The sequence below is a fragment of the Rhipicephalus microplus genome, chromosome 1, assembly GCF_043290135.1.
Source record: "Rhipicephalus microplus isolate Deutch F79 chromosome 1, USDA_Rmic, whole genome shotgun sequence".
Lineage (NCBI taxonomy): Eukaryota > Metazoa > Arthropoda > Arachnida > Ixodida > Ixodidae > Rhipicephalus > Rhipicephalus microplus.
Genome location: NC_134700.1, coordinates 276,196,761 through 276,221,658, shown reverse-complemented (window position 1 = coordinate 276,221,658; position 24,898 = coordinate 276,196,761). Strand labels below are relative to the sequence as shown.

General features: G+C 44.3%; 1 protein-coding gene across 1 annotated transcript in view; it reads right to left on the bottom strand.

The window, feature by feature from the left end:
• Window positions 1-23,912, bottom strand: part of LOC119188219 (venom factor-like) — a 121,951-nt gene extending 98,039 nt beyond the window's left edge. Inside the window, exons 1-12 of the mRNA XM_037436152.2 lie at window positions 23,746-23,912; window positions 20,001-20,158; window positions 18,187-18,387; window positions 12,719-12,789; window positions 11,237-11,368; window positions 10,813-10,855; window positions 9,623-9,707; window positions 9,304-9,409; window positions 8,126-8,374; window positions 7,331-7,492; window positions 6,734-6,862; window positions 5,783-5,851 (exon numbers count right to left, since the gene is read on the bottom strand). Of these exons, the coding sequence (XP_037292049.2) occupies window positions 5,783-5,851; window positions 6,734-6,862; window positions 7,331-7,492; window positions 8,126-8,374; window positions 9,304-9,409; window positions 9,623-9,707; window positions 10,813-10,855; window positions 11,237-11,368; window positions 12,719-12,789; window positions 18,187-18,387; window positions 20,001-20,158; window positions 23,746-23,816 (1,476 nt within the window). The 5' untranslated portion in view covers window positions 23,817-23,912. The remainder of the gene's footprint in view (window positions 1-5,782; window positions 5,852-6,733; window positions 6,863-7,330; window positions 7,493-8,125; window positions 8,375-9,303; window positions 9,410-9,622; window positions 9,708-10,812; window positions 10,856-11,236; window positions 11,369-12,718; window positions 12,790-18,186; window positions 18,388-20,000; window positions 20,159-23,745) is intronic.
• Window positions 23,913-24,898: the final 986 nt, after the last annotated feature.

Below are 24,898 nucleotides of genomic sequence, written 5' to 3'. Positions count from 1 at the left end.
CGATTTTTAACAAAACACATGTCACGCCGCTGCAAAGCGCGGGCATCAAAGGGGTACTGATACAAAGTTTAAGTATTTTTCAATTGTTGCTTTAAATAGCGTATTTACTCGCATTAAAACGCGCTCCTATATTCAGTGACTGAAATCTGGATTTTTTTTTCTTCCGCGTAATAAACGCGCCCCATTTGTCCACTGCAGTCCCGCTAACTGACAATTGGCACCTCCTTTACCGTTGATCTGCTTCGTTATTATTATTATTATTATGCCATTTCTTTCGCCCACCTCGGCTCGCTCAGCCCCCCCCCCCCCCTCCCTTTTTTTTTTTTCTCACCGCTGCCGCATGCCGTAAGGTTTATCTGCGCGCGGCACATCCCCCCCCCCCCCCCCCCCGTTTTCTTTAACCATGCCCCACAGCGAGGTTCACGAACACTGCGACTGTTGAGACATCGCAGCTGATAAGCACCCAGCGAGCGAAGGTCACAAACCCACCGGCGCCAAGAGAGGGTCGTTTCCTGCAATTACGAGTATCGCGGGAAAATCGGGAGTTGGCAGGCAGCCACGCACCTCTGCACTTCGTTGTTCACATGCACGAAAGCTTACCTTTTCAGCAATAGCACGAAATCCAAAAGCGTTCTCCATGTAGCTCCCAACGTACACTCCGTTGATTGCTTGATCGGAAACACTCTGCTTGCGGCGTGCACAAGCTTCAACGAAAGCCGTTGACAGAGGACACACACTCCGCCGCACCGAAGTTGTTCTGTACTTGCCGACACGCCACAGATTGCAGTGACACGTACTGTATCTACTGTAAGCGCGAGTTAAACTGTGCAAGCCGTATAAGTACGCGTCCTGGACAAAGCAAGTGAATAGTAAAATAATAAACCACCGTCAGCCTGCAGCAAACACGCACACGACATGTTACCACCCAATTCAAAGTCTGCCTGTTGACGATGACGATGCGCAGTTGCCCCGAGACCTCAAAACCGAAACCGAAACTGATAGCAGTACCGTTTTATGACATAAGTTCCAAGCTATGTCAAGCCTCCAAGATATAGTGTAATATTTTATGCTTGACAACATATTTATTTGCCAGCAGAACTTCAAAGTCTTTTTTTTTGCCACTCACGTATTAAGGCGGCACATGGGTAGCCTTCGTAATGTACATTTCTCTTTTCCCGGGTGAAGCGTGATTGTGGCGTTGTTTCGACATTTTGGAGTAAAAATTTGTTACTTGCGGAACATATAAATAAATAAAAAGTTAGGGAACGGTGGCAATGAGGTTGTTCCATATTTGACACATCTCCCACCCTTTTTTATGTTCGTTTGAGGAGCTTTTTTTTTATTCAAAATGGGGCAAATCTAGAACCGAAACAAGCTCAACTAACGCTGCCTTGACAAATACATGCTATCAACGTTCTTCTAGAACAGTAATAATTATGAATAATGTTTTTAATATTACTATTTTAGAGAAAAGGTGAACGTATGTATGAGCCACTTGAGTCTCATTTGAGCTACTTTCGGGTCAGGATTTGGCCCATTTCTAAAAAAAAAAAAAAAAAGAAAGAAAGCTTGCGATTTGGATCCGCACGTATGCAACTACAGGCAAAAATGTACATACAAATTGGGTCAGAATCCCGTTTTCCCTCTTTCTATTCCCTTGCAAAAATCCTAGCAACACCCCTGCTGTGCTATTAGCTTCTTTTAAGTAACACTCTGCCACTCAGCAAGATCAGCGGGCTACGCTTTTTTTACCGACAAAGTATGAAGGACGCTTGCTTTTATTTCAAGTCTTAAATTTTGTGTGAGCATACCAATGTGCGATTATCAGTGCATTGTAACGTGACAGTAACAACTGTCAATTACAATGCTGCAATTAGTCAACTACTCTCCATCCTTGTTGCACGGGTACATTGCGCTAGTGTTGTCTACGATCATTCACGTGTATATTATACGACGCGCAAGCGTGCATATCAAGGAAATAAAAAAAAAGAGCAGTAAGTGCCCACAGAGAGGTGCGACCCATTGGAAGAGTTCACCCGTGCTTAGCTGATGTGCGCCAAGCTTGTCCTGCGGCGCAGCATGCGTGCACAGCAGCTGCATCAGAGTAAGCTTAGCCTGTTAATTGTAAACATGCATAGTTCAATTTGAAGTGATCCATGTTCATAGATCTAAATATAACTCACTGAATAAATCAGGGACCCGTGTATTGATGCGAAATACTTCAGTGTGAGGAAATATATGGGCACCCATTGTAAAAAATTGGCCCCGTATCTGCATGTTTCTGCAAATGTCGTCAAAAGACGATAGTCTTGCGTGTGGAGAGAGTGAACAGGACATTTATTTGGTGTTCTGCGCAAGAAAGTCGGTGAGAGGTATTCTGGAGGCACTGCGTCTGAGTGCCTCGAGCGTACAGCGAAGGCGAAAAAGAACATCAAATCATGTCACACGTGAGACATGAGCGCCATCTGGCAGTCTTCTTAGAAAACAAAGCGTGTGGCTTTGAGACGGGTGTGCGCGCCCATCTCAGAGGTGATAAGGTGTAGAACGCAAGGCGACGGGTAGATGCCACCACCGTCTCGTCTTAGCAAAGCGTTGGAAACACTCCCCGTTTCGTGCAAGCATTGCATGGTCAGCGCAGCGTGACAAGCGCTACGGTCCTTAAAATTACTAATGTATGCTTTTTCTAGTAAAAGACGCACATGCAGAGTAGATAAGTGTTGTTATGGTGCCGCAGACATGCGCAATGATTGCTTTTTAATTGACGATTGCACAAGCATGAACGCTCAATCTTGAGCAACACTGGTGGGCGCTGCGGATGAGGTCGGCCATTTCAAGTACCAGATGCCGTATAGAGTGGACAAACAGACAAATGTACAGACAGACAGACAGGCAGGCAGGCAGGCAGGCAGGCAGGCAGGCAGGCAGGCAGGCAGACCAAAATTTTTGCGTTGAAGGTCCCCAAAAAAGACTATATCGTCTTTAATAAACCAGGACCTCTTGTACAAAAAACTTAGTGTGATTTCAAATGAGAAAGAGTGCACGATAGCCTGTCGAAAACCATGTGTAATCGTTTCATGTTATGTTTAAGTGCAACATAATCTCGTTTACCGATGTCTCTGTGAAAATTAGGGAAGAATGGACATTAGCGGCAGCAAAGTATTTTTAGTAGGAATCCCAAAAAGTTAACCCATGAATTAAATCATTGAACATGTGAGGAATCTTCTTAATGATGTAAATAGAGGGTGGTTTAATAAATATAGTACGTAGCACGATATATTTTGGCGAATGAAACGGGAAATGAAAACGAATGCCGAAACATCGATCTTTTCACCAGACTTTTGGCATGCGGTTTGATTGCATCCGTTGAGATGTGATATGTATTGATGCTCTAAATTATATAATAGGTGTAATGTTCAAGGAAACACCCTTGGGTGTAATTTTCTAACATACACCTAAAAATGACAAATGGGTGTACAAAAGGTGGAATTGCAGAACTTACACCCGTGCGGATAAGTTTGGCAGAAATAATAGGTGTAAGATGGGTGATTTATTGAAAAATCCACCCTTAAGGGTGTGAAATGATTTGCAGATATGGGCGGTCCCATACCCCTTATTTTATCCCTCACTCTGACCCCTTTGCGTGATCCACACGAACTATAGCTCAAAGCTATATAAGAGTATATTGCCACGTTCCATTTCACAAGTTTTTGTTATCGTTCCGAAACACCACACGATTCTCGGCGCAAACCGCGCCTGCAGGTTTCGAGAAGGTTCCGGACTGTAGTAGATCATTTCGATAAGATCACGCCCACTGTGCGAACGGTACAGATTGTTCTGGAACCTACGCCACCGCCAGCGATAACGCTAGAACATTCGACGGCAAGGGTATAAATGCCGACGCGCTTCGCCGCTTGTCAGTTGTTGATCGAAGGCCGACGCTGCGTTCGCCGCTATCAGTCCGAGACTGCTATCTGTGCAAGACTGCTGCTGTAATTAGACTTTCCCTTTACCGGGCACAAGTTCGCCCAAATAAACAGTTAAATCCCAACACGAAGTTTCCTGTCTTTGGCCACGTCACGACCCCGTGACAATATGTTATAGTACGTATGTTTGACGTAAAAAATAATGGTTAGTTCAAACAGAACATAATTAGGTATCCACTTGCTCATAATATTCCTTGCATAGGTCGGCATAACAAGTGGAATTCGCTCAAACTCGCTCATAAAATGCATTTCGCCTCTAGAACTCACTCAAACTCAAACTCATCAATATTTTCCTCGTGCGGATTCACTCGGACTCAGGCGCACTAGACGCTTGTTCTGCCGTACTCACTCGGACTCAATCTTATACAAAAACTACTTCTCCGGACTCACTCAGACGCAGAATGAAGGCTAGGTGTGAGTCTTAGTCCGAGTACGCCGGCTCACGAGTCCGCTAGCGTACATTTAACGTTTTAGAACAAATTTTCAGTGCCCTTTAGCAGTAATATTGTTCATAACCAGTGCTCCAGGAGGCACCTTTTCATATCGCACATTCAAATACGAGATATAGGTGGTTTCAGTCCTGTAGGGGCAGTTTTATAAAAGAGATGATGCACGAGATGTTTCGATCAATAATTCTCGTCGAGAAGCTTGATGGGTGAGGTCGAGGCACCTCACCCACTTGTGGCTCACGCCTCTCATCAAAAAATATTGACCTGGCGTATGAATTCTATTCCATTGAAGGATGTCCAAGCATACGAAAATATAAACGCGAGTGCACATACGGCTGAAAATAAAGCAGAAGTTCATTGACTATCACAGTGGGTCAACATAAAAATCTAGAGCTCACTCATCCTTATTCATGAAAGGTAGTTTGCCCCTCAGACTCACATTTACCCCAAATGTTACTAAAGCAGACTCCCCCAGGCTCAAATTCACTAAACTTTATCTTAGCTGAACTCACTCGGACTGAATCTCGCCAGAGGTAATCGAGCTAAGGCGGAGATTAAGGACACTGACGTTATCACTCATATCGTTCAAGGCAGTGAATCCACGTCTACAACTCATTTTTTTAATCAATCAAATTACAGCTCAAAAACCATTCACTGACAATGCGATGGTTTCAGCGCATTTATAGGTATGCGACGGCTTATGCTGTTTCTGTAGGGCGAGTGCTTGCTCTCAAACATGATTTTGCGCTTCCACATTTGTTTAGGGGTGAAGCTCTTCTTAGTCTAACCTTGTCACGCGTAACTGGCAGTATGCGAGATGGTAGTATTTTGAGTGTTCACTAGATGGACGGACGGACGCATGTGCGAACGGACGGACGGACGGATGGACAGACAGACAGACAGATGGACGGACGGACGGATGCACAAATGGACAGACAGACAGACAGACAGACAGACATACATACAGACAGACAGACAGACAGACAGACAGACAGACAGACAGACAGACAGGCAGGCAGGCAGGCAGGCAGGCAGGCAGACAGACAGACAGACAGACAGACAGACAGATGGACGGACGGACGGATGCACAAATGGACGGGTGGACGGACGGACAGAGAGAAGCATGGACTAACGAACATGTGAACGCACGGACACACGGACACACGCACGCACGGACTGAGGGACGCTTTGCCCCACTCATCATCATTCACTCCGTGGATATGGTGTGATTTTTTTCTTTTTCCGTGATTTAGTTCTGGTTCAATTCGTGCGTAAAGATACGTTCGACCAGCTCGAACCAAATGGTATAAATCGTGCCATAATTGTGCCCAAGAAAATGAAATGCGTTACCAAGTAGTAGGCGGACGTCAGTTGGACTTCGTTGGACGTAAACAGTACCGCATCGAATGATGTTCCAGCCTGCAAAGGACAGAGTTCGTCTCTTATAAACTGACTCTAAACGTAACAGCGACAAAAAAAAAAAAAAGAACGCCAGGTCTGTGCGTAAGGCGCAGCAAAGTCAAAGCGAAAGCTAGAAGAGCGGCCTTCCAGAGCCTTTTCTAGACACTCATTGGGTAACTACTGTGAGCACATTTTCTTGATACCCATTACGAAATTATTAATAATTTTTTTTTGGTAGAAGGCCGGTATTGGCTCTAAACACTTGCAATGAATTTAGGGCCAATTGTTCGTGCAGTGGCTGACGATGATGAAATATGCCTGAAGCGGGTATGTGCCACATTTGATAGGGGAACAAGAACAAGGTTATGTAATGGGCTGAAGCATTGGACGACCCAATCGTTCCCCTATTCGCACCATGCGACGACATGTTCTTTCGCTGTTTTAAAACGCTATATAAGTAGTATTAACGCGATTGCTTTCCCGACATCACGCCTGCCTAAGGCAAGTTTGCCAAAAAGTACTAAGCACCGGCGTAGCTCAGTGGTAGAATACTGAGCTGGCACCCAGCGGACCCGGGTTAGCGCCCCACTGTGTGATTGGCGCTAGGTTTTTGTGGTTATGGACACCGGCGGTTTCGGCGGCGGCGGTGGCGGACAACTATGTGGCGCGTGACCCAAGTTGTGATCTCATAACAGCTTTCACTGTAGAATGTGTCGAAACTTGACTCAGTGGGAAGACATGATCGCTAATATAAACACAAAATAAGCCCCCAGAATTAATAGTGGAGTTATTATTTAGCATTCACTAAGTAATTACGCATGAGAGTTGAAATGAAACGGAAGGAGCATGGAATGCTGGGTTGTTAGTAGCAAAGTTGTTAGTAGCCACTTGAGGTCTTACCTTGAGGAAGGCCTTGGGGTCCTTCCTTTCAATGACTAAGTATTTCTGATCGTTGGAGTTGTACCGGCTCACTAAGAAATTAGTCCGGGCTTGTTGCTGACTTCTATACTTCGAGTCAGCTGTTTCCACCTGTGAAGAACAAATAGACACGAAAAAGACAGGCCTAAAAATCATTACAAGACTTTTAGAGCTCAACTTTAAGCGAAAGTTTCAGAAGGGCCATCTATGACTGCAATTCGCGTTCAACAGAAGAAACTCTACAACGAAAACCTCTAAAAACAAAAAAAAAGCAGGCTATACAAGAGGAAATATACTATGTACAAAATCCTTCAGATATTTTATTATTTCCAACACCACAACAAATATGAAGTGAACGCGCAGCTCAGATGCTCAAGCGTTTATATATATATATATATATATATATATATATATATATATATATATATATATATATATATATATATATATATATATATATATATATATATATATATATATATATATATATATATATATATATATTTCACTTTAATGTTATGTTCAACTGAGGCATATAACGGTTTCTTCGTAATACAAATACCATTCATGCTGTCCCACCTGGAAATTGAATTGAGCGTCGCCAATTTTGGAAACGACGAAGAACGTCACGACACCGTCCTTATCAGTTGCAGCTGTCTTCGGCGGCATGTCACAACCAGTGCAGGTCAGTTTTGTTTGAACGTCAGCTGCAGGCTCACCATTCGCGTATGTAACGTCAGCCTGGAAGCAACGATGAGATTAGTCAGTGACGAAGGAGAGAGAGACAGAAGTGAGCGCAGAAGTAGGCAAGTGGATTATCAAGCCTAAGAAATTAGCAAACGTGAAAAGACTATCTGCACACAAGGATTGCTTGATTGATTAATTGATTGATTGATATGTGGGGTTTAACGTACCAAAACCACCATATTATTATGAGAGACGCCATAGTGGAGGGCTCCGGAAATTTCGATCACATGGGGTTCTTTAACGTGCGTGCACACAAGGCATAGACCAGTTTAGACGGGCCTAACGATTGCTGTTAACCTGAATCACATTTCCGCAGTTAAGAAATACACGACCGAGCAAAGGCCAACCACCAAGAAGCTATTATTTGACGGGAACGTTGCGGCTTGCCGGCCGCGATAACCAGTTAATGCTTGCATCCTAACATAAAAACTGAATATTTACGATCGCAGAATTGCTGCATTCAGTGTAGTCCAACATTCGCCCATGATCGTTTTTTCTTTTTGCAGTTACGATGAGCCTATATAAAACGTGGCATAAATGTCTCACTCACTACGCGACAAGCGCGAGTCTATATAATTGCCTTGTGCCTCAAATAAGGTTGAGCGAGCAAGACAGACGTGTTCTTACCATAACGTAAAACTTGAAACCCGGTTTGAAGCTTTTCTCGCTGCGTGCCGTAGACACCAGGTACGGCGAGGTGGAGAAGACGGCCTGCTCGCTCCGCGTGGACTCCCGTATTCCGGTAGCTTCCTCGATGACCGTCGCCTCGACCACCAGGCGAGCACGAGCCGCAAAGAGAGCGTCCACCTTCGGCCTTCCCAGCTTGTCGACTACATCTTCCCGTCGCAGTGTGTATACGGCGTCGCCTGCATCCAGCTGCGAAACAGGGCAATCGTAGAACGGCATGGTCAAAACGAACAATACGTCCTTCTGCGTGCAGCCACGTATTTCTCAACGCATCGGCGTTCCAACTGTCAGCGTGCACCAACAGCAGAACTTACAGTGGCGTTCCGGACCGTGATCTCGGGCGACGCGCGAGCGAATGGGTGCAGCGGCAAATTCCAGAGGAGGTTAACAGAGCGCCTCCGCCTATATAACCTCACTCGGACAGTTTTTTACATCTCCCTGTTTATTTTGGTAGAGGGGCTGACCGGATTCACATTGGTGCTGCGGTGTCGCTTTATAGTGAATGGGGCTCATTTCTCTGTATGTAATCGCGTCAACTATAGTATGCTTGAGTTCAGCAGGAGTTTTACTTGGCTGGTGTACCAACCCTGAACGTTTGCAGCCCTGACGAGGCTCATTTGGGAGAGGCCACCTCCTGTCTTTCTCAACTTCCGACGAATGCATACATCCGCCTGGGCCACTGCCCTCGCCTAAACCCAGCTCTCTTTCTGAGTGGCTGATATGCATTCGGGGGACGTTTATGCGGATTCGGCTGCTTCTTACAACCACGGCCGGACTCAACGCTCCTTCTCCGGCGTGCGGTAGGAGCGTCGAGTCCGGCCGTGTTACAACGGTGGCTGACAGGGAATTCCGGTCCTGCGGGTGAGCAGCGTGCCTTTGGAAACTCATCCCATGCTCCGTGGCCCTCCTCGAAACACTTAAGACGACAAAGCCACGGTCGACCTAATGAGAGATTCGGCGGGCAACAAACAAAGGAATAAGAACCAATCGCTTGAGCGTCGTCCGCGTTCAGACGATGATACGTGACTGCAATTTCCTTTTCCCCGAGTGGCTTTACTTTGTAATGAGCGCGTTAGTGCGGGTTATGTGGGTCACTTATAGAGGACTGGGATGCTTACCGCTTTAGGCATGCCGCTGGTCCCGATTTCCTCCACGGCTCCCACCTCATTCTTCACTGAGAAACGGAAAGTAACGAAGCCACGGACTATCTGTTTGTTTACAAACCTGCGAAAAAGAGATGAACGTTTCCCGCATTCTGCCGACGCGCAGCTTCCCAAGGCAATTATTGTAAAAAAAACAAAAGTGCTCCTTGACACGGAATTGCTCAGAATAGTGACGAACCGCAGGTGTGAACTTCATTTTTTGTGCTGCCTTTAAAAGTCGCAGGCAATGTGAGCTTGCATGTCTGACCGGATGAGGGTAAAAAGGGCACCTTACCCTGCTCGAACTTTAACAGTGATGTTGCTAAAATCTGGCAGAATGTAGTCGACCGTCTTCAACACCACTGAAAACCGTGGGAGCACTGCAGAAAGAGGGAGAAAGCGATGTAGAGACGCTTTTATATGCAATGCACAGTGTTTCTATTTTTCGAAGAGGAAAAAAAAGAGTTTCATTGTGAAGTGCAAGTATGTAGGATTCAGTTTGACTCACTAACCCGCTACGGGCACTGAGATAAACGCATGCACTGTGCTAGAGGACAGGAGAAGTATTACGAGTGAAGACGTTGTAATAAAGATAAGAAAACGCTGTTAAAGAAGAGCTGCGAGTTCTCTTGAAGCAAAATATCTAAAGATTCTCCATTCTCTTTAGATATTATGGGATAACCCCAATTGAGCGGTCGTCTTGACTAATATTTGTGTCTTCATAGTAATCTGGCACTTGTGCTCGCGGATAGCTGGAGCGCAAGTATAGTTCCGGTATTAACGGCCCTTCTCTACTTTCCTTAAATATGGGGATCCTATTTCAGAACTAAGTTCCACTCGCCTTACGGTTGCGCATGTTGCTACGTTTGGGTGTACAAACAGCTAAATAAAAAGAAGATGCTTTCAAAAATAATTCAAGCAGTCGCTGCAGGTGACTCTAGTGCCTTTGTTCACGAAAATGTTCCTAAACTTAATCTACTATAGGTTAAATTGAGCGGATAATGGCGAACAGCACAATCCAAGGAAGATCTAAGCGAAGTTTCATTTCTGGTTTTTGTGCGGAAGTGCATGACGCCGTATAAGTGCTATTAATTCACCACAGCTAGAAAATGCCATCTCATGGAAAAGAGAAGAAATTAAGAAGAAAAAAACACACGAAATGCCGAGAAAAGGCATGGGGGTGAACCAGTTTGGGACAACCGGTTTGTCACCTACACATGGGAACAGGAGGGGGGACATTGAAAGATGGAGAGGCAAGAGAGACAGCACATACAACAACACACACAGTAAGTCACAGTCCGTCAGGCTTGCGTGGTAAGCGACATCCCTGTCACAGCTGCTAGCTCAAGACAGCTTCTTTTGTATTCCTGTTGACATTATACTCAAGGCCGGAGAAGACAGTAAGCATAAAGACTATTTATGACTTTTGTATCTTTGTTTCTTTAGGAACGAATACTACCGCAGTACATTCACAGTTGTACTCACCATATTTGTCCACGACGAAAGTGGCTGTGGTGTTTTGCATGAACTGTTCGTGGATGGAAAGGGCGAAAAAAATGTAGACCGTGTTACTTATAGCACCACTAAATACAGGGCACAGGTTGGGAAAAGATTAAAGCTTGAAATGATATGCGATCTTCGAACATGGAATGTTGCATGACGCAATGTTATAATAAGAGGACTTGCCCCCGTCAGGGGCAAACGGGCAAGAGCGGTTGGAAGGACAGAAGTGGCAGTGCTGCTATTCGCAATTGCTTCCATGAACAACACAAGTCCTTTCATGGAAACTCTGGTTGCAGCGACATTCCCTGTTCGACCATTACTCAACATTTCATACCGCTGCCTTAGGCACACACAAGTGAATTGCAGGCCTATCAAACAACCGAGTGGGCTAACAAAAAAATCATGCCTTGTGTCCGTAACGCATGACCAGCTTCCATTCACCGAGCAGAGCATGTTCGGGCACGTAGAACTGATGGCTGAGCATGAGCTCTTTGTCAGGATGAAAGTCTCTTTGTTCCAACACCACGTCTTGGGGATTCTGAAGAAACAAAATAGGATATTTAATGTATGAGAAACACTGGTTTGGAAACGTTCGTCTCATTCAGCACTTCAAGGTGTTCATTGATAAATAGAGGTAGAGGGTATATTATGAGTATAAACATATGAAAAGTAAACTGTAAAAAAACATTTCGGTGTGAAACATGTCATATGTCACTAGCCGTGGCGTCTGTGACGTCGGGCGCTGTATAGAGCGGAGCCGTCGTCTTAAATGTGGGAACCGCTGCTCGGATCGTCGCCGTTCTCGGCGGCGCTGCGGATACCAGAGTTTTAGCTGCCTAAAATCGTTCAGTGTGAGTCTGATGCTGAAGAAAGCTGAAACTATCTTGATTTCCCGCGCAACTGATCATACAACAGTATTATTCAGCGTAACTCGGATGCTCGCTCAGCAAGCTGCTTGTTACGTCACGCTTCGCGAGTGCAACGCCGCTGCCGGACTCTGGGAACGTTCGGGTGTTTAGTATAAAAATGTTTAATACTAAGTTAGGTGCCAAACCAAATGCGCCAAAAATAGTGATCGTATGGGGATCAACGCACATAACACCGATTATGATCCAAAAGTGGGTGCCATGGCCCCTTTCAAGATAGCACTATGAAAACCTGCTTAACTTAAGCACAGCAACCATACCCTTCTTCTGACGAGAAAACAAGTGCCATTTTTCTTGACTCTCATTCTTTGTCCCCTGGTGCTTCGCAAGGAGACCCTTGTAACGATAAAAACCTACTTTAGAAATGCAAACGTCTTTCTGGTGCATAGAGTGAAACTTCGGATTTTCTTTCTTCCTTTTCTATGCTCTCTGGTGCTTCTCTTGCAGCAATACAGTAACTGCTATTCTTAAACATTTGTCTTTATTGTTCTTAGACGACTCGCTTGCCATTGCGCAGTGTGTCAGTGAACCATCTGATTAAGAAAGATTAGGAAAGTGCTGGCTTTAGCATGAATCCTAACGAAAATCTCGAAAAATGTTTGAGCCGAGCATATACGGTTTATTCCCTTTTTGCAGTAAACTAGATCCATCGTCTCATTTGTGTTTCCTTCATGTGCCCAGCCATGGCATTCACTGTCGAAATTGACACGTCTTCGCTTGAGCGAATCTACAGAATTTAACAGAACGTATGTAGCGAACGCCTGAACAACGATTTAGGAACGGTATGGCGTAAAACCCTTCGACTTTGACATCATGGTGAAGGCAATTTTTTGTTTCCATTTCATTGCGTAGTTACTTCTTGTCGCAGGTCAGACAGCGCCCGATAGTAATATATTAGTATTGCTTGATTTTCCAATTTAACTGGTACCAGGAAGCAATACAGAAATTAAACTAATACTTACCCTGACTTCAAGCTTGAAAGGCGTTGACACTGGCTTCAGTGATCCATTTAGGGCAATGAACCTGATGAGGACTGAAAAAAAAAACGACAACAATGACTGAGTATTTAGGAAATATGCCTGTACACGCAGCATGCGTTACGTATGAAGTATCGAGTGCGCCGCATGCGTAGACGCAAGGATAGAGACCAACACCCTGTATGCATTTAGGGTAGTGTTAGTGTCATAACACTAATGCAGAAAATAATAGAATATATATATATATATATATATATATATATATATATATATATATATATATATATATATATATATATATATATATATATATATATATATATATATATATATATATATATATATATATATGCAAGAAATAAGTTCAGTGGTTCCCGTAGGAAATGCAGTCGAAAAATAAAAGACGACAAACGTACAAAACGCAGTTTTTACTAAGGTTTCGGCAGAAGGGCCTGCCTTCATCGAAGTAAGCGATGAAAGGCCGCGCAGGGCCTAAATGAGCGGCTCGCTCCGGTATCACCGGAATGCGTCTTTTTTTTTTTGCTTTTTCACGCTAAGTTGCAGGTCAACAATGCAAGTCAATCGATAGACGTGGTTATATGGAATACACGTGACAATTCACAATAGTCAGATGGCGTATCTTGTATACACCAGAACACAGCGAGCTCAGTGATTGCTGCCATATTGAAAAGCGCGTGGCGCCATCTGTAGCAAGCGCGGCGAAGCAACACTCCCAACTGCCACGCGAGCAGACGCCCTGCCAATCAAACGCGAAACTTCACAACCCGAGTCCGGCTGGAAGCATGTTTTCCGCTGTTCCTTTGCTGAAATTTTGTGGTGATTTCGTGTGAAACGTCGAGGAGACCTTCCTTGACAGTCCGGAATGTCTGCAGCACGTGCATTGCAGACTACGGAAGCAGCTTCATCAGGTACGTACTATTGCGATTGAAAGAAACGCGAACAGCGGCAAGCGTTACTTTCGACAAGGACGAACTGCAGTGTGCTTGGCTGTGACAGGGCAGAATTTGTGCTGTAAGCCGGCGTCAACGTAGCGCTAGAATCTGGCTCCAACTTACGCTCGTGCACCACATGTGTATCAATTGCCAGTCCCGCCGGGCACTCGGAGCACACACGCGGTGCGAAAGTGCCAGCCAAAACAAGATTTTTTTTTAAATGATACGGTGTTCCGATGGAGGCGGAAATGTTGTAGGCCTGTGTACTCAAATTTGGGTGCAGGTTAAAGAACCCCAGGTGGTCAAAATTTCCGGAGCCCTCCACTACGGCGTCTCTCATAATCATATAGTGGTTTTGGGACGTTAAACCCCACAAATCAATCAATCAAATGCTACGGTGACGCCTGCCGAAAGCACGTGTAGATTCGCCTTGTGACAGTCAAGGAATTTCGCAGTTCGACCGAGTCGAAAGTCATGCTTACCGCAGCGTTCACGCATCGCGATAGTAGGCCGTTACAGTTGTACTAAACATGTGAGGTGCGCGCATCCGTGCATGAGTCGTAATATGTATACGTAGGATAGGATACGTATATGCTATTATTGAAATGTGGCCTGCGAAAGAGTATGGCGATAGTTTTGTGCCTCATACTACAGGCGTATTGCACGCAAATCGCTGCTGTAAAGTGGAACAGCTGGAGTCGCGCTTGAATAAATACAATAAGTATATTACTCGTACACTTCACAGGGCTCGTAGTTTTTCCTGATGATTGTGATTATATCCTAAGGCGGTGGAGCTCAGCGTTTTTTTGTTGTGGACGGAAATCTGTGCAATCGCAAAACACCGCACCGGCACGATTCCCACGATGCACTGTGAAATTCACAGGCAGTGCTCAGCAATCTCTTCCTCTTGTGCTGGTTGTTGTCGCATCAGATGACATTTTATAAGTGGGTGCAGTGTGAACAGGCGCTCTTTCGCATTTTAAACTCCCACAGCCACTGAATTCCATGCTAGCGAGGCGCGCCTTGGCAGTTACAAACAAATTATGGCGTCTCTGGGTGCGAGAGTGTACCGCCAAAGGCGCTTGGGTACTAGATGGGCGTGCTCTCGTCTATACGCGGTAAATTGTTTGCATTGAAGCAGATTTACAAGACAGCACGAAAAAAATAAAAGAAAACTAAATTAGATGAACAGAAACATGCACTGCGCAAATTCAAACAGAGCGGGAAAGTACGCATAATCCCACATGAGAACACAAATGTAGAAGGTTAACCTCTTAAATGAGGAAGATAAGAAAACAATAAATAAGAACGAAAATTGAAAAAGAATATATATATATATATATATATATATATATATATATATATATATATATATATATATATATATATATATATATATATATATATATATATATATATATATATATATATATATATATATATATATATATATATAGCCGAAATTCGCTAAAACGAAAAATTCAAGATTCCCGGTCAGCAGTCCATAGGAGTCAGTGCATAAATACTGTCTCCACAACGACCACTTTTTCTTCGATTTTCCCGCTTCATCAAAATTTTACGATGCAACTCTAGGCTCAGATACTTATTGCTATGCAGTAAAACCAATATTTAACATTTAGATACATTTTCAGAGCCTAAAAATGCATCAACGAAAACACGCGTTGGCACCACCAGAAAATACCACCGCTGTTCAGCAAGCATGGGCGCCGCCAATGCTCGATAGCGACGGCATTGAGATTGCTTTGATTTTTTTCTGCCGCTGGCTTGCTTTTGAGCCGCAGACGATGTGAAGCTGAAGCCCAGTCGCTCAGTTCTTGGTTTCCTTCTCGCAGCTGCTGGGTGATACCGCGACACGATGCCTTTTCGATGCTTAATTATGTTCGAGCTTGGCCAGTGTGTTAACTATTCAGAGTGGCTGTTCGTCAGCATTATCAACAAAATCGGCTAGCCGTGAGTGATGGATGATAAGAATAGCATAGAATAACACAAAAGTCGGCGCTCCATGATACCCAGCTTCCATGCCGGCGTTGTCGGATACTTTTGACGGCGGACAGCTGCAGCGTGTTAACGCAACTGTTTGGTTCGTTCATGAAAGCGGTTTTAGGCGTTGTTTCAGCGTGCTTTTCACTATGGCCTCACTATGCATGGGTGATAATCACGTCGTGACGCTGCCTGGAAAGAATAGGAAGCAGCGGACATTTTTTTGAATTTTGAATGATACTGTTGTGTTCCAAGCACCCCTCGAAGGACCGGTTGCTGAAACTGCTCCCAGATGTTGACTCCTCCCCTTCCCCCGCTCGGCGGAAACGAGCCACCGTCGTTTCCCCCGGCAGTTCGGCCGCCGCCTCCATCCGAATAGGAATAAACTTGTTTTGAACCGTTCGAGGCTGTCTGAGCTTTTTGGACTACCGCGACCAACGCGCACGTCTATGGGCCGACGACAACACCGGACATAACAGATACGTTCCTTTGTTTTGCTAGCTCAGCTCAGATAGATATTTTTTTGATTTCACTACAACAAAATTTTCGCTACATCGAATTTTTTTCCGCGCCCCTTCAGTTTCAGTGTGGCGGGGTTTGATAACAATAACCGGATACAAGAACGTTCAAAGGTATAAGCGACGTAAACGAGAGGCATTATGTACGCAATAATACGCAAATAGCTGAACTAGCACAGCAAACATACACCAGCCATTTCTAAAACGTATTAATGAACTAAGGCAACATGCAAGTAAGTGTTCCCGAGCTTTCGTTTATTCCGTTTGAGAGAGTTTGGAATTTATTAATTAGGAATGACTCTCTAACTTCACGATCATGATGTGTCTTGAAAGCTGACTCAAATTGTGGCTCGGATGCTGCTGATGGAATGACCTGTGTCGGCGACATGTCTTGAAATCGGTAAGTAAGGAAGGGCATGTACATGCACTCTATCATTGTTGAATCGGCACCTAAAACCAGTTTCAGTCTTACCGATGCACTGTGGAGGACATATTGAGCCTTCCAGCAAATAAATGACGTTCTGTGTGTCACAATTGAAATCGCTTCTGATATTTAGTTTGAAGTGAGTCACTATGCTGGTTACAAAGGTTGTTGTTGTCATGTGAGCGCACGCTTTGCAGCGAGGTTTTTCACAAGGATGGCAATCAACCAGTTGAGTGTTTTCATCAAATTTGGTTTTAGACGAAGTTAACTAACAGCGTTGATTTTTGCCTCGGCTGTAAACAACTCGTGGTGGTTGTGGAAAGGCATTTGTAGGTGTTCACTCTGCTGAAGAATGTTGTGATGTTTTCGGAGAATACTTGTGACATTAGGAGGCGTTGTATTGTGTGCAAAAACTAAGAGGCCTCTGAACGATTCTTAAGGTTATTCTTGGTTTTGCAGAGTGCTGTGCGTTCTAATGCGTCGGCGTGCCTCACCGCATCATCGATTAACTTAGCTGGATATTTCTGTTTAAGAAGAGCACTGCGTAGTTCTGTACAATTGGCATCAAAGTCGGACTGTTTGGAGCAAATTCGCTCGAAACGTAACGCCTGGCTATATGGTATGCTCAATTAGGAATACCTTTTGTGGCTACTTTCAGAATTTACGTACCGGTGCATGTCAGTGGGCTTGCGGTACAGTTTTGTAGTCAATTGCGTGCCATGGATACATACTGTAACATCGAGAAAGTTAATGGTGCTTGGCGAATGTGAGTGTCAAAATAATACGGAGGGATGCTCATTGTAAGTCGGAAATGAAAGACAAATGTTTCACTTCTCCATGTGGCTTATGATCACTCCACTCTTGATAAGTCTACTGATAGCTCCACTTTAGCAATACTGTTAGAAATGATCTTACAATACAATAACTGTGAATTCAATGAAGCGCATTATGTTAAAGTCAGTGTTACGTCCATGGGTACGAAAATGGGGCTAATTACGCGACCACATTCATGGAATGTGGTCGCGTAATCAGCCAATCAGCCGACCTTCGAATAACGCGTTCGAATAACGCGTTATTCGAACGCGTTATTTCGAATGCGTTATTCGAACGCGTTATTTCGACGTTTCGGCCTAGAGTCTGCCCTTCATCAGGATCCTGATGAAGGCCAGACTCTAGGCCGAAACGTCGAAATAAACCACGTTGTGACCGCTCACGGAGGATCTACTGGACTATATACAACGCTACGGCCACTCAACCACCATGCCTGCCTATATATATATATATATATATATATATATATACTTGACGACCGGCCGTTTTCAAGTTTTTAGTTCGAGAGCTATAAGTGATTTTACAGTTATTGGCTAGATAAGAATCAAATTTCGTGTGAAATGTATGCGTCAGTCGTAAAGAGGTAAAATTAATTGAGAAAACTCTGAAAAAAATTGCTCACCGGAAATGAATGAAGCCACATTCAGAAGAGATAGCGAACGTTTGTCGTTACGCATAATAGTACGTGCATAAGTCTCACGGTGATGAGGTCGTTAGGACACTGACCAGTGGTTCCAGGCTGGTAGATTGGCTTGTCTGTCTGCAGGAAAAGAAGATCGGCCGAAGATGCGCTCACTCCGAGTCGCACCTGTCGCGTCCACAGAGATCCGCACTGCACCGTCAGGGTCACCTCCATGCCTTCCTTGGACAGCTGCAGTTCGGTGAGATCGTCGGACCCTACGGACACTTCGGCCGTCAACGGGGAACCTGCGAGCCAACTCTTCCCGTTTAGACAGATGGTTGCAGGAAATACGACCCATTATTACCATCGACAACATTGTGCACAAACCACGGGTAATAAATGTCGTCATACTTGAGAAAGTTCTATCAGCACCATCGTTATTACGACAGACGAGAGTGTCATTGCCGTTATGAGGTGTCCAGTGATGGCGCTGTTGATGCTGGAGTAAACACATATGCACCTATGACATGCCAAACTTGGCTTGACAGGAATTCGCCAGCACCCGATGAACGCAGATTGCTATTTTTCCCCTAATATTTGTCTTGTTTATTTCATCAGTATTTATTTATATATTTCTTTATTGCTCTCCCTCATCATTTCGCATTCTTTATTTCGCATATTCTCACATCCTCCTTTCCCTCTCAGAATATTTCTCTCCTCCTCACCCGTGTGCTGCTCACTGTTACTTTCCTTTCCTGTTCAGAAAAACTTATTGTCACAAACATCGATAATATTTCAACAAAACATTTTCTTCTTAGAAATACAATAAAAATGATGACAAAACAGACTTCATTTACATGAGCATGCACATGAAATGACATGAAAAACACATGTGCATTCGATGGTTCACACACACAAAGCCTATTACTTCGCTTAACTACAAAATTCAACAGAGCATTTTCTTCTTAGAAATACAATAACAATGATGACAAAACAGACTTCATTTACATAAGCATGTATATGAAATGACATGAAAAACGCATGTACATTCGATGGTTCACACACACAAAGCCTATTACTTTGCTTAACTACAAAATTCAAGAGAGCATTTTCTTCTTAGAAATACAATAACAATGATGACAAAACAGACTTCATTTACATAAGCATGCATATGAAATGACATGAAAAACGCATGTACATTCGATGGTTCACACACACAAAGCCTATTACTTCGCTAAACTACAAAACACAGGGCTACGCCATCGTTTACTCTCTCCCATTATTCTTCCTTCTTCTTAACCCTCATATCACTCCTGCTCATCATACTTCTCTTTCCCACACTCTTGCTATAATTTAGTGTGCTAGTATGCTAGAGGCTGCACGGCACATACCAGCTATCCATGGCCTCCTCCTCTATTATTCTTCCTCACCCTTACACTATTCATCCTGACCCTCATTTATGTCTCTCAACTCCTTGCTATACTATTCTGTACATGGCTATGCTATGATAGGAGCTGCTTGGGCCATACCCACTTTCCGTGGGAAGTTTGCGTTTTTATTACGAATCACGCCATACGCCCGGCTTGAGCGGCTTCGCTGTTGAAAGTTTTTTTTTTCGAGCTTGGGGGTACACTGATTACCACCCTGTTACAAAGATGGCGCTCATATCATTCATCTATCGACCCATTCATACCGTGCGAGTTTATCACCACAATTGCGTACTCATGGAGAGCGGAAGCAATATTCATCACAATATGCATTCCGCCATTTACTCACGATATTAATTGCGAATGCCTACACATTTCCGCCGTATGGAAATCACTGACAAGAGAGGTAGCCTGTATTGCAGGAACGCCTTAGTGGGGCAATCACCATATTATATGAGGCTATCACAATAATTTTCGGTGAACCAACGAACCTGGAACTGCATCGAACATCTTCTGGAAGAACGGACGACGTCCGGCTGGGTGGCTTTCAAGCGTCATGTTGACACGTTGACGATGCCCGCTCACCATGACCACCACCGTCTCCTGTGCCCCGAGTCGCAGCACGTTTGGCGTCACGACGACGCATTCGCTGCGAAGAACGAGCCCAATCGTCAAGTGACGTACGTCTGCCACGTGGTATAGTTTTACATGGGATTGCACGCCTCAGTGGGCAAGGTTCTGTTTGGCGTTGCATACCTCCGTTGCCAGACTATGGGGTGGTTGTTGCCAGATTGCCACCGAATTTGGCAAAGAAATTGGCCCCTGTAGTTGTGACTTCCCCATGAGGGGTTTATGTCGTCCATGGTGCATGTCGCCTGCCGGGCATTTCGCGAGTGCGTGTGTGATGAACTTGTTCGCGTGTGCGACGTTGGCCGTTTTAATTAACGGTATGAGCCACGTGTTGCAGAGTTCGGGGTGCGTTCTCTTTCTTTGTGCGCAGCTGTGCAATTAAGAGATCGTGTCTCAGTATTAGAGACGACGCGTAAGAATGCCTAAGGGGAAGCGAATCTGTGAGCCGCGTTTCAACATACGTCGCACTTGTGTCGCCGAAGTACAGAATATCTCCCTAGCGGTGCGTACCTAGTCGAATTCACGCAACGACGCATCTTCTGGGGAAACTGAATGGAGTCGCAGCAGGCGGTGTGCTTCCCTTTTCTGGTCGTCGATCATACCTCAAAAGTAGGCTCTCTGCACAGCTGATTGTGCCGCGTCGACCACGCGCGACGACGGGGACGCTACGCTTCCCCTAGCTGTGTCAGCGCAAGGCATATCATTCGGAATTTATTCAGTTTCCCCAGAAAACGCGTCGTTGTGCGCAGTCGACTAGGCATGCACAGCTACGGTGATATCCCGTGCTTCGGTGACGCGGCTTACAAATTGACTTCCCCGCATTCATACACGTCGTCCCTAATACTGATGGGAGTATACTGTACCGTCGGCGTGCCCCACTCTCCACCATGATTTGCGCAAGGCAAAGACCTGCGTTCAGGCACCTATTGTATCTACTCGCGAACAACCATTTTTTTAGCTGGTGCAGGTAATGAAGGACAACGTGGGCTAAATACAGCGAAGTAATTATTTAATGCTAATATTTGATAGTTGTTGCCTACTGTTTGTGAGTTATCGATTGTGTTTACATATGTCTGCAAAATTAAGGTTCTAGTTAAATAAATATTTGTACTTGTTCGATAACACTGAATAATGTCAACATATGCTGACAATCTGCTGTTAAAAGAACATAATTGACTGCGTTTACTACGAGTACAATCATGAATTTGAATGCACCAATTCATAAACACTTGCAAGGTTTTACAATCGGCGCACATTTCACCATACGTCGGCCAAGTTAGAAGTGTGCTGAGTAGAGAAATCAAAAGCGAAAAATTATGCTTATCTTAATAGCACGTGTTGCAGTCGACAAACGGAACAATATGATTCACCTGATGTACGCTTTTGATAAAGTAACTAGTTTATTGCTGTTAGCGGCACTTATAGTGAAATAGGAAGAAGTTTACTTGGAAAGCTTGAGCGCGTATGCTATTCATGTAAATAAATTCTATCCTGCAGAAAGTAAATACGTAGCAAATAATGGTTGTGAAGCAAGGCACGCGTGAGTTATAACATTAGTGCATGACTATGAAGACGTATGTATGTAGGTAGATGGAGAAAACGCAATCAAAATGAAAAAAAATAATAGAGTACCTATTTATCCTATTAGGAATGTGCGAATAGTAAATTTGATTTTTGAAGCGAAATCGAGACGAATAAAAACTTGGTCAAATAATTTGGAATAGAGTAGTTGAAATAGTATGTATGACATATTAAGAAAGAGGAATAAACATGTTATGAAAGTAGAATAAATATGTTACATAATATGGCGCAGGTGTTTTCATGGTATAAATTTTCTGCGCTGCAATGAATCCACTTAACAGCAGGTTACATAATATTGAAACAAGCTCGATGGGTGCATGAAGAGAACGAGGTCGAAGCGGGTCTGGCTCACGAGCAGCCAAGGCTTGTGTTTCTGACTCTTAGCTGAACCTCGCACAATCATTCCACTGTGTAAATAAACGAGTTCCATCATGACAATTGTGATGGAGGTGCTGGTTTACCTCAAAGTGATGCTTTACGGCAGTGTAATTTTTTGCGCAGGTTTTTTTTTTCAGGGGCATAAAGTTTTTACGCTGCAGTAAAATAACTTTTACAGTAGGTTACATGGGCTATAACGTACGCGTATTCGTCCATTTCGAATGCTTGGAAATTTCGAATAGTTGAAAATCATGTCGGGGTGAAGTTAGAATGCTGAAATATTCTTTCGAACATTCTAGGGGCTCGACTAGGTTATATAGTTGCGCCACTGAAATTTATACATTTCTTTTTCGAGCAGAAATTAGGGCTTTGTCAAATAGAATTAGTATTGCCTGTTCGAAATTCCTCAGAACATCACCGTTTTTTCTGCAATGGTGTTAATAAAATTCAAACCCCACTTCTCTGACTCTTCTTAAACAACTAATTTCACTCTCTTTAAAAGCATTTTGTAGTATTGGTACAAATAAGAGTTGTTCTTTCATTTTGTAATGTTTCATATGTAGCTCTTAGGGTGTAATCTTCAGAGCAGTGTCAACAAATGACCTACGTCACGTCCCTTGTTCGATAAAACAGGTGTACGTAGAGCTAACCCGACCGTAATATAAGAATCTGTTGTTTTAGATAAGAAAAAAAGCATATTTTCCTACTCTGTTGTTTATTTGATGGGCATATAGCTGATTTCCTACGCTTTACGTTTGATCCGTCCCCACAGCCCCCAGTTTTTGAAGACTGACACACACGAGACATTGTTTCCTTTCGTTGACAAGCTAACGCGATATTTAACAGCTGAACTGTCGTGGTCGAGGGTTGTGTGTCACATATGGTCATAATGGTCACACATAATGAACAAGCAAACGCATAATCACCGTCCACACACTTGGTGCATATAGTCAAGAAGAAAAGCTGCAACGCGCGGCCCCTAATCAGTTCTTTGCCACCAATTTATTTCCTAAATTTTCAGTGGACAAGCTCGGAGAGCACTGGAATTTTCCCAGTTCAAGTGGCACGTACGCACTACATCAGTTTGCAGCAGTGCTTTTGTGGTCGAGGTTTGCCTACAGGCAACAAGAGACAGAAAGACCCAGAAAACAAAAAGAGAGCAGGGATAGCCATGTATAGTGCCATGGGAAAGGTACAGGTGAGAGGGCGATAGCCTAGAATAGTCAGGATAAGCTAGGTGCCCACCAATTTTCTCGTGACTGACTTCATGAAAGCTGTGCAAAGACTTCTACACGAAATTGTCAACATCAGGGAAGTGCAGTATTATATTTAATTTCGAGCGGATGTAATCTTACTTAAAGAACTTTGAAATGGTTTCTTCTGCTTTCGCATGCAGAGGTACTGCAGCAGATCCGGAGCAGGCCCACTCTTAAAAAGAAATGACCTTGTTTATGCGGCCGCCGGCGATGCTTCATACATCGACTGGCCAATAAATTAAAACTTGCTGCCATTAAGATTATTTGTCATTATTCAAGCAAACGATACGTGAAATATTTAACGTGCTGCCTCGAAATTAGTGAGCAACACTTTAAAGTTTGCACTGCTGCAATCTGTGAATCGATATTGTCATGCAGGGGTGTTACTTACTCGTTTGCGTGTACCCATACTGACGATACTGAGACTGCGGCGAGCAGCCACAGTACTCGGACTTCGTTCATCGTGAAGACGAAACCGACACTGGCTTCAGAGACCGCTGCACACAACGAGGATAACTTTGTGGACCAGGAACTTGGCTGACGCCGTCTTCGTTTTCTCGCGGAGCGCGCTTGCCTGACTATGAAGCAACACGGATGCACTCTTCGGTTGCGGTATCACCGTGAGATAGTAGTCGAGGTGCTCAGTTTCGGTTACACTGATTTTGAGACGCTGTCTGGGAAATGCCACGTACGTAGGCGTCTTCGTGTGCGAGCAACCAGATATGCAACAAATTTTATATCCGTGCCAGTTTGTACGCAAAATATTGCTGCGAGTATATTTACGAGACATTTAGAGCGAAAAACACAACAGCGAAAAATGGCACTTGTTGATCACCAGCCGACGTCGTCCTCCTTTTCCTCTCTCACTTCAATATACTTGCGACACCGCAACATCAACCTGCTGTGGTGAAGGCGCCGACCCGACGCTTATTAAGGGTGTGCGAGGAAAGGTACAACTTCAGTTGGGAATTGTGAACGACGTCTGAAGATGCGAAAGACGCAATAGGGTCGTGAAGCGCTATTCCATAGGTAACTTAGGTGTGTGAGTGATTTTTTTGATGAAAAGAAGAGAAAAGTGAGCCCCGTAACTGTCTCTTAGGGGGAGGACACCTCAACAGTAGCTCACTAGGGGGGGGGGGGGAAGGTAAAGGAGGGATTAAAAGGATAAGATTAAAAGGTAAAGAAATAGAGAGGAAGGAAAGAGCGAGGCGCAGGGACAGCGAACGACAGAAAACGACGGAAGTAAAGTGGAGGTAGGAAAGATGGACACGATCGCAGAAGTCCGAGAACGGGGCACCCCTCCGTGAGAGCTCTTGTCGGCGTCAGGGGATGGCGTGGGACGATCCAGTTGGTCAGAGCTGCGCTGTCGTCGGAGATCGCAGGGGCACAACCGGTCGGTACGAAATCTAGAGAGCGAGTCCCCTAACTTCAGTCAGATGGCGCAGCTCAGTGTATAGTGGCCGGAGTATTTAGGCAGAAGCTTTTCGGACAGGCTGGCATATCGATACGGAGACCAGTGGAGGACTAGGTCACCCGGACTAAAG